We start from the raw sequence: 10,025 nt of genomic DNA, 5'->3' as shown, positions 1-10,025 counted from the left end.
AATTCTCACGACGATGCAATTCGTTAGAATTGGTTAAAATATATTTTGGTTGTAAACGTGATTTGAGTTTCATTTTTTTGACATAGGAATGATGAAATTTTGGAGGCGAAAATGGTGAGTTTCAAAAACCTTTTGGCACACTAATTTAATAATTGAGCAGCGAAAAAACAAAAACCGAAATAATAATTAGGTTAGATTCAATTGAAATTTATATGGAGTAAATCAATTAATATAATTTTTATCTGAATCAAGTAAAAAGATAAGAAATATCCTTTAAAACCTAGAAAGAATAAAAAAATCGATCTCATGAACATACGCCATGAAAGAAATTCAATAAGATTAAAGTACCTTGTAAAAATTCGTAAAATGATACAAATCATAAGAAATGGCTACGATATACTTTGACTATAAACGTGATTTTAGTTTGATTTTTTGGACCCAACAATGATAAAATTATAGAGGCGAAGATGGTGGAACCCTTTTGGCACAATGATTTGAGAATTCGACGGCGGAAAACAAAAACAAGGATAGTGATTAGGTTAGATTCAATGAATATTTATATGGAGTGAATCGATTTATATATTTTTTTATGTGAAACAATTAATAAGGTTAAGATATATCCTTTAAAAAATAGAATTCTTTAATCTAAGCCAGGAAATAAATTTATTAAGATTAAAGTACTTTGTAAAAATTCGCACAACAATGCAAATTGTAAGAAATGGCTAAGATATATTTTGACTATAAACGTGATTTGAGTTTGATCTTTGACCCAGCAATGGCAAAATTTTAGAGATAAAAAGGGTGGGCTTTAAAACTTTTTTGGCGCACTGATTTGATAATTGAGCGGCACAAAAAACAAAAACAGGAACAGTGATTCAATAAAAATTTATATAGAGTGAATCAATTAATTTATTTTTATATAATTATCAAATCTATTTTAAAAAATATTCGAGTCAAACCAAAATAAATATAATTCGAATTTAATATTATTTTTCTTATTTCCTAATACGATTTTATTATGGTTTATAATAAATGATCCTGAAATATACAAAAGAAATCTTCTTCCATAAAGTATATTCGGACGAAATAAAGAAATATATATACATGTGTAAGATGAAAAAATAACTAATAATTTATAAACAAATTAAATGTGAGCAAAAGCGGTTAAAAGATTTAAGATTAGGATTTAAAAATTTACCTGTAAAAATTTAACTTTGAAAATAAAATTAAGCGCAAAAATATACTAGTGTTTAAAATTGATCTTACTGACATATATTTGTCAGGTACTACGAGGGAAGAAACTAAGAATGTAAAAATGACAAGAAAAAATATTTAGAACTTAAACTCGAGCACTTATCTAAAATGTTTGGTCTAAAGTTCGGCAAAAGGTCTAAGAAATTGAATTGGGTCTCACTTGGAACCAAAGCCCAAATCCCACACACTATAACCCCTTCACTTAGCAACCAAATCTGCCATTTTCCTCGTATAGAGAGAGACTCGGATAGAGAGAAGAGAGTGAACCCTAAGCACTACCCACCAATAAGATTTGAAACGATAAAATTATCCTATTATTATCTTCTTCTCACCCAATTGTTTGCTCTGTGTTTTCTCCCCCTCCATTATTTCTATCGCCGTTGTGCTTCTACTTTCTCTTTTTCGACATATCTTCTTCTTTGTTTCTGTCGGCTTCATCTTCTTGTGCGCCTAAGCATGGTAAATTGGAAGCACATCGGCGATAGAGATAATGAAGAAGGAGAAAACACGAAACAAACAATTGGGAGAGAAGAAGATAATAATAAGATAATTTTGTCATTTCAAATCTTATTTATTGGTCCTTCGTTAGTATAATATCTATTTGATCTTTCTTAACAATTTTAATATAATTAGTCCTTTTTTAAATTAAAGTCTCTTAATAGTCTTTAGCAAAATTGTTTTTATATTTTTTATATAAGTCAATTAATAAGAGTGAGAAATATTCTTTAAGAAATCAAAAAGAATAAAAAAATTGAACTCATAAATCTAAACCATAAAACAAATTCAATAAGATTAAAGTGATACAATTTTAGAGGCGAAAATGGTAGGTTTTAAAACCCTTTTGACAAACTGATTTTATAATTCAACGGCGGAGAAACAAAATCAAGAATAGTGATTAGGTTAGATTCAATAAAAATTTATATGGAGTGAATCAATTAATAAGGATAAGTAATATCCTTTAAAAATTCAAAAAAAAAAAAATCAAACTCATAATTCTAAGCCATGAAAGAAATTCAATAAAATTAAAGTACCTTGTGAAAATTTGCACAACGATGCAAATCGTAAGAAATGGCTAAGATATATTTTGACTGTAAACATTATTTGAGTTTGATTCTTTTGACCCAACAGTGATGAAATTTTAGAGGCGTAAATAGTGGGTTTTAAAACTCTTTTGGCACACTGATTTCATAATTCAGTAGTGAAAAATAAAAACAGAAATAGTGACTAAGTTAGATTCAATGAAAATTTATATGGAGTGAAACAATTGATATATTTTTTATATGAATCAATTAATAAGGATAAGAAATGTCTTTTAAAAATTCACAAAGAAAAAAAAATCAAACTCAAAAATCTAAGCCATAAAAGAAATTCAATAAGACTAGAGTACCTTATGAAAATTCTCACAACGATGCAATTCGTTAGAATTGGTTAAGATATATTTTGTCTGTAAACGTGATTTGAGTTTCATTTTTTTGACCTTGGAGTGATTAAATTTTGGAGGCGAAAATGGTGAGTTTCAAAAACCTTTTGGCACACTAATTTAATAATTGATCAGTGAAAAAACAAAAACAGAAATAATAATTACGTTAGATTCAATTAAAATTTATATGGAGTGAATCAATTAATATAATTTTTATCTGAATCGATTAATAAGGATATGAAATATCCTTTAAAAATCTAGAAAGAATAAAAAAATCGATCTCTTGAACGTAAGCCATGAAAGAAATTCAATATGATTAAAGTACCTTGTAAAAATTCGCAAAATGATGCAAATCATAAGAAATGGCTACGATATACTTTGACTATAAACATGATTTTAGTTTGATTTTTTTAACCCAACAATGATAAAATTATAGAGACGAAGATAGTGGGACCCTTTTGGCACATTGATTTGAGAATTCGACGGCGGAAAATAAAAACAAGGATAGTGATTAGGTTAAATTCAACGAATATTTATAAGGAGTGAATCGATTTATATATTTTTTTATATATATGAATCAATTAATAAGGTTAAGAAATATACTTTAAAAAATGGAATTCATTAACCTAAGCCAGGAAATAAATTTAATAAGATTAAAGTACTTTGTGAAAATTCGCACAATGCAAATCGTAAGAAATGGCTAAGGTATATTTTGACTATAAACGTGATTTGAGTTTGATTTTTGACCCAGCAATGACAAAATTTTAGAGATAAAATGGGTGGGCTTTAAAACTTTTTTGGCACACTGATTTGATAATTGAGCGGCACAAAAAACAAAAACAGGAACATTGATTCATTAAAAATTTATATAGAGTGAATCAATTAATTTATTTTTTCATAATTATCAAATCTATTTTAAAAAATATTCGAGTAAAACCAAAATAAATATAATTATTTCCTAATACTATTTTATTATGGTTTATAATAAATGATCTTGAAACATACAAAACAAATCTTCTTCCATAAATTATATTTGGACGAAATAAAGAAATATATATACATATGTAAGACAGAAAAATAACTAATAATTTATAAGCAAATTAAATATGAGCAAAAATGGTTAAAAGATTTAAGATTTAGAATTTAAAAATTTTTTGATAAAAATATAATTTTAAAAATAAAATTGAGCGCAAAAATATACTAGTGTTTAAAATTAATTTTACTGGCATAAATTTGTCAGGTACTGCGAGGGAAAAAACTAAAAATGTGAAAATGACAAGAAAAGATATTTAGAACTTAAACTCGAGTAATTATCTTAAAGGTTTGGTTCAAAGTTTAGCAAAAAGTCTAAGAAATTGAATTGGGTCTCACTTGGACCCGAAGTTCAAATTCCACACACTATAATCCCTTCACTTAGCAACCAAATCAGCCATTTTCCTCACATATAGAGAGGCTTGAATAGAGAGAAGAGAGTGAGCCCTAAGCACTACCCACCAATAATATTTGAAACGATAAAATTATCCTATTATTATCTTCTTCTCTTCCAATTGTTTGCTCCGTGTTTTCTCCCCCTCCATTATTTCTATTGGCACTGTGCTTCTTCTTTCTCTTTTTCGACATATCTTCTTCTTTGTTTCTGTCGGCTTCATCTTCTTGTGCGCCTAAGCATGGAAAATTTGAAGCACATCGGCGATAGAGATAATGAAGGAGGAGAAAACACGAAACAAACAATTGGGAGAGAAGAAGATAATAATAAGATAATTTTGTCATTTCAAATTTTATTTATTGGTCCTTCGTTAATATAATATTTATTTGATCTTTCTTAACAATTTTAATATAATTAGTCCTTTTTTTTAATTGAAGCCTTTTAGCACAAATTGTTTCTATATTTTTTATATGAGTCAATTAATAAGGGTGAGAAATATTATTTAAGAACCCAGAAAGAATAAAAAAGTCGAACTCATGAATCTAAACCATAAAATAAATTTAATAAAATTAAAGTGATAAAATTTTAGAGGCGAAAATGGTAGGTTTTAAAACAATTTTGACATACTGATTTTATAATTCAACTGTGAAAAAACAAAATCAGGAATAGTGATTAGCTTAGATTCAATAAAAATTTATATGGAGTGAATCAATTAATAAGGGTAAGTAATATCCTTTAAAAATTCATAAAACAAAAATCAAACTCATGAATCTAAGCCATGAAAGAAATTCAATAAGATTAAAGTACCTTGTGAAAATTCGCACAACGATGCAAATCGTAAGAAATGGCTAAGATATATTTTGACTGTAAACATTATTTGAGTTTGATTCTTTTGACCCAACAGTGATGAAATTTTAGAGGCAAAAATAGTGGGTTTTGAAAACCGTTTTGGCACACTGATTTCATAATTCAGCAGTGAAAAAACAAAAATAGAAATAGTGACTAAGTTAGATTCAATGAAAATTTATATGAAATGAATCAATTGATATATTTTTTATATGAATCAATTAATAAGGGTAAGAAATATCTTTTAAAAATTCACAAAGAAAAAATAATCAAACTCAAGAATTTAAGCCATGAAAGAAATTCAATAAGACTGGAGTACCTTGTGTTGTAATTTGCGAGCCATTGGGAAGTTTAACTAAAATAGGATTGATGTGTCTATAACTTGCAAAATTTGATATGGTGTGAGTAACATGGTTAGTGGCTCTTGTGTCCACAATCCAAGATTTTGAAAAGAAATTTTTTATTGTATGCAAGTAAGAAATATGTGTGCTCATTGACAAAGCATAAAAGTTACCTGAGGTGTTGGAAGGATTGATTGAGTGAGGAGCTGGGTTGGCACCTGGAGGCTGAGTGTCTTCTTGTTGGAGGATAAACATAAGGAGTTACCTTTGTTCAAGAGACAATGTTACTGTAGAGCTAGTTGGATCTGCCAGTTGAGTTGAGTTTGAACTGCTCTTGTCATCACATTTCTTTTCTGCGGCCATGTTGATGCTAACGCTTCTAGGCTGCTGCTTCATATGGGGAGGGAACCCGTGTTTTTGGTAGCAAACATCTACCAAGTGCCTAGTCTTATTGCAAAATGAGCAGATTTTAGGGTAGCCTCTACCAAAACTACCTCGACCCCTCCCTCTATTGCTTCTTCCAGATCCACCCCTACCACGAGAATTGAATCTTGAATTACTGTCGCGATTAACAAATCTATCAAAATTTGCAGCAGCTAGCACGATTTGTGGATCATGTACATTTTCGTCGGTCAAATGCAAATGTCTCTCTTGTTGTGTGAGCAAAGAAAAGACTTCATTAACATCTGGAAGAGGTTTAGCAAGCATGACTTGAGAACAAACATTGTGGTATTGCTCATTTAGTCCCCTAAGGAATCGAATAGAATAAGTCTCCTTTTTCTGAATTCGAAGCTTTTCTAGCCCACAAACACATGTGGATTCACATGCTACACAAAGAGGAATAGACTTAAAATTTTCAATTTCTTCCCAAATATCCTTCAATTTTGTAAAGTAAGCAGTGATGCTTGAATCCCCCTGCTTCAAAGAGAATAATTTTTCTTCCAATTCTGCAATCTTGAAGATATCACCTTGATAGTAACGATGCCTCAAATCATTCTAGATATCCACAGCTATATCATTCCAAATGACACTTCTTGAAATTTCATTACTCAGGGATTGAAGAATCCATGCCACAACAAAGGTATTACACTTGTCCCAAGCTGAAAAATTGGGATCATCTACACTAGGTTTCGGTAATGTGCCATCCACAAAGCCAAGCTTATTCTTAGATTTTAGTGCAATTAACATTGCTCTAGACCATTCATTATAGTTCTTGGTATCCAATTTCACAGAAATAATTGAAACCCCAAGATTTTCGCTTGGATGAAGAAAGAATACACTTGAGGGATCAGAAAGAGGACTCACACTTTTGCGATTCAATTGCGACTGCAAGTGCATGAGTTGATTGAGGAGATGAGATAGAGTGTGAACATCGAACCCTGGAGAAGCACCATGCTGGGAACGGAGTCTGCCGTGGAGTTTCTACGAAATTGAACAAATAAAAATCTTTCCTTCGCTTATTGGTTGATCGGAGTCACCGTCTTGCACAATTGCAGAAAAGGGAGGTGATGCACTTTCATCCATTTCTGTTGAGTGAGTTGTGTGAAGGAAGGAAAAGAGAAGGAGAGAAAGGCTCACCGCACCATGATAAAGCACTGAAGCTTTGAGAGCACAGCAACAATGAATGAGAGAGAAGGAAAGGTTACCGAGAAGAAGAGAAAGAAACAGGGGTATACAAAGGTTGAACAGTGGAACCTCTTATTTTCTTTTCTATTGAAAACAAACAGTACCATATATATATATATATATATATATGAACAGGCTTGTTTTCAATAGAAAAGAAAATAAGAGGTTCCACTGTTCAACCTTTGTATACCCCTGTTTTATATATAATTTTATTTTTAGAAGTCGTAATACCTTATCACCTCTATCTTATGACTTAAGCATAAGGTTCTGTGTAGTAGGGTGTTATAACGAACACTTGGCATGTACAAACATCAAACATGCAAAATCAAGATCAAATAGCATTTGACAGCCCCAATTTCAAATCAACAATCAACACCAGCAACAAATAATTCAAAACCAGCAACAACCAAGTATAATCCAAATAATTCAAATATTTTTCAGCAATTCAAAACCTTATAACCTAATCTAGTCTATCCTAACCACTTAAATCCACTAACAGAAAATTAATTCTAACTAACTAATGAGAAATCAAATTAATGAAACTAAATTTAACTAAGATAGAAATAAAAAATAGAGTAGTAACCTGAGTTGACAAAACAAAATGGAACGAAGAAGATGAAAGGAGTTGCAACGGCACTATGATGTTGCCAGTGCGAGAAGCGGAAAACGAACGGTCATCGAATTTGGAAGCTAGCTAGAACAAGCTAAGAACAGGGGCTGTGTGACAGGGGCCGAGCTAGAGTGGGTTAGAAAGAGAAGGGAGAGGCGGCAGCTTAGGGTGGCCGGTGACGACAAGGAAGGCGAGAGAGTTAGAGAGAGAAAGGGCAGAGGGGTAGAAGGGTAGATAGAGAAAGGGAGGCGAGAGGGTTAGAGAGAGAGAGTGAAATTCGAATGAGGGGGAAGATGGTTCGTGCTTTGAATTTACGGCCCAATTATCGTGGGATTTACCATCGGAAAAATCCCACAATAAATCATTGCGGGTCACCAAAACGCATTGTTTCACTAAGTTGGTTTAAAATCCGACGATAAATCCGACCCTAAAGGACGCGCCAATTTATTTTTGTTCCCCTCTAAATATTACCGGTGAATTTACCGTCAGATACGTAAATTCTCCAATAATTACTTAACCTTACGATTTTGACGCTATTACCGACAATAAATTCGACAGTATTCAACTTTTTTCTTATAGTGATTGTGATACTTTAAACTAAACTTTGAGAATGTTAATTGTCAATTTAGAGTTACAACAAATCTTGAGCTTTTTAAATTTGTAAAAATTTTTAAATCGATCTTTAGCACTAGTAAGATCCTGTAACTTCAATATAAAATTGGTCCTAATCAAAAAGGTCATCTCTAAGTTGAGAAATTGATGTTTCAATTAGTTGATTCTGCAACCATATTATGCAGTTTTCAAAAGAAGGAATCTCAATATCCTACCACCTCAATTACTTTAAAATGTTTTAAGAAACCAAAATTGGGTTTTCAACGTATCAAAGCAGGTTCTATATCATTCAATTTTCAAGCCTATAATCAATTTAATGATTAGCCATCTGAATTTCTAATTCGGTAAAACGTATGGTTCTTGAACTCTTCAATTTGTATTGTTATAATAGATTATATTTCGAATTTTCCTCTATGTATTTTTCATTTCATTATACTACTATTAAAATGTTAAACTATAATAAAAAAACGTGATAGGAGATAAGAAAAATAGTAGTCAATTTAAAATATACCTCTTTTGGTTTGACTCACTTTTTTAAATGAATTTGATATTAATATAAAAAGTATATTAGTTGATTTGCTGTCTACAAATTTTCGCTAACACCAATCTAATATAATCACTAATTATGTTTGTGTTTCTCCTGCACTGAATGATTAAATGTGTAAAAGGGCAGGCTTTCAAAATCTATAATTTTCGCCTCTAAAATTTCACTCATTATTAGATAAAAAAATTAAATTTAAATTATATTTAAAATTAAAACTTATCTTAGTTCATTCTTATGATTTGTATCTTTGTACAAATTTTCACAAATTAAAGTACTTGTATAGAATTTTTATGACTTAAATTTACGATACAATTTTTTCTAACTAAAAAATTAACTCTACATAACTAAAATTAGATTCCCTCGAATTTTGAATTGTTAAATTTATGGGAGAAGATTTATTTCTTTGTTTTGTTCATCTATTATTTATGGGAGAAGATTTATTTCGTATGACTGAGTGACCCATTTATTATTTTTGTTACAAATCTTCGTGGTTAATTGATGAATTTGTGTTGTTACAAATATTTTTGTTATGTATAACATCCTTTATAATAAACACCATTTTGACATCAGTATTTTTTTAACAACTAAATATATATTTTTTTGTTTTGTTAATTAAAAAAATTTTAATACAAAATTAATTAGTAACGATCGTATTTTTATACGAATATCAAAAGTATTTGATATATGAATAATACACTTGAATTTTATAGCTGACTTGTCAAGAGTTTCAACCGTATTATATATACATTAAAATTATTCACTAAAAAATTAATTATTAGTATAAAATATGGTGGTCTACGTCAAGATGGTACCGCTAGTGCTACTAACTCTCGAGAAGGTAAAGTCTTTTATGGCAAAGATAATCCAAATGACTGGACAAAATGGTGAGTTAATGTAAAAAGTATGAATTTGACAATGTAGCTATATATACATTGGAGTTTGGAGATTAAAGTTCACCCTTGAAAACCAAATTTTGTTTTTGATTTAATTTACTTATTTCTTTGTATCTTGGTAATAATATTATGAGTAAGTTTTATTTTGGTTTTTAAAGTTTTGGTCAAATTTTAATTTGGTCCTTAACGTTTTAAATATTTTATTTCTGTCCCAAAAACTTTTAAATAGATTCAATGTTGTCTTACTGTTAAATTTGACACTAATAGTTGATAGAATAAGTGCCATGAATATTGATAACGTTACTAGTTTAGTCATATCTTCTTTTATGTGTTAAAAAAATATAATCAAATTTTTTTTTGTAACATTTTTTCTTCTCAACTTTTTTTTTGTACAAAACTTCAAATCTTAACAATCAATCATCAATGCTCCAAAATTAAAGAAAAAACTTTTAT

At 29.8% G+C, this 10,025-nt stretch overlaps 1 protein-coding gene across 1 annotated transcript; it reads right to left on the bottom strand.

Annotated features, from left to right (window-relative positions):
• On the bottom strand, window positions 5,549-6,625 carry LOC107611576. Its single transcript, XM_016313487.1, has 2 exons — window positions 6,376-6,625; window positions 5,549-6,255 (listed from the first exon to the last, which is right to left on the bottom strand). The coding sequence occupies exons 1-2, from the start codon at window positions 6,623-6,625 to the stop codon at window positions 5,549-5,551; spliced, it is 957 nt and encodes a 318-aa protein (XP_016168973.1).

The sequence above is a fragment of the Arachis ipaensis genome, chromosome B08 (genome assembly GCF_000816755.2).
Source record: "Arachis ipaensis cultivar K30076 chromosome B08, Araip1.1, whole genome shotgun sequence".
In the NCBI taxonomy this organism is placed as follows: domain Eukaryota; kingdom Viridiplantae; phylum Streptophyta; class Magnoliopsida; order Fabales; family Fabaceae; genus Arachis; species Arachis ipaensis.
Note: the sequence above shows the minus strand (reverse complement) of the source record. Positions and strands in the feature narration are given on the sequence as shown.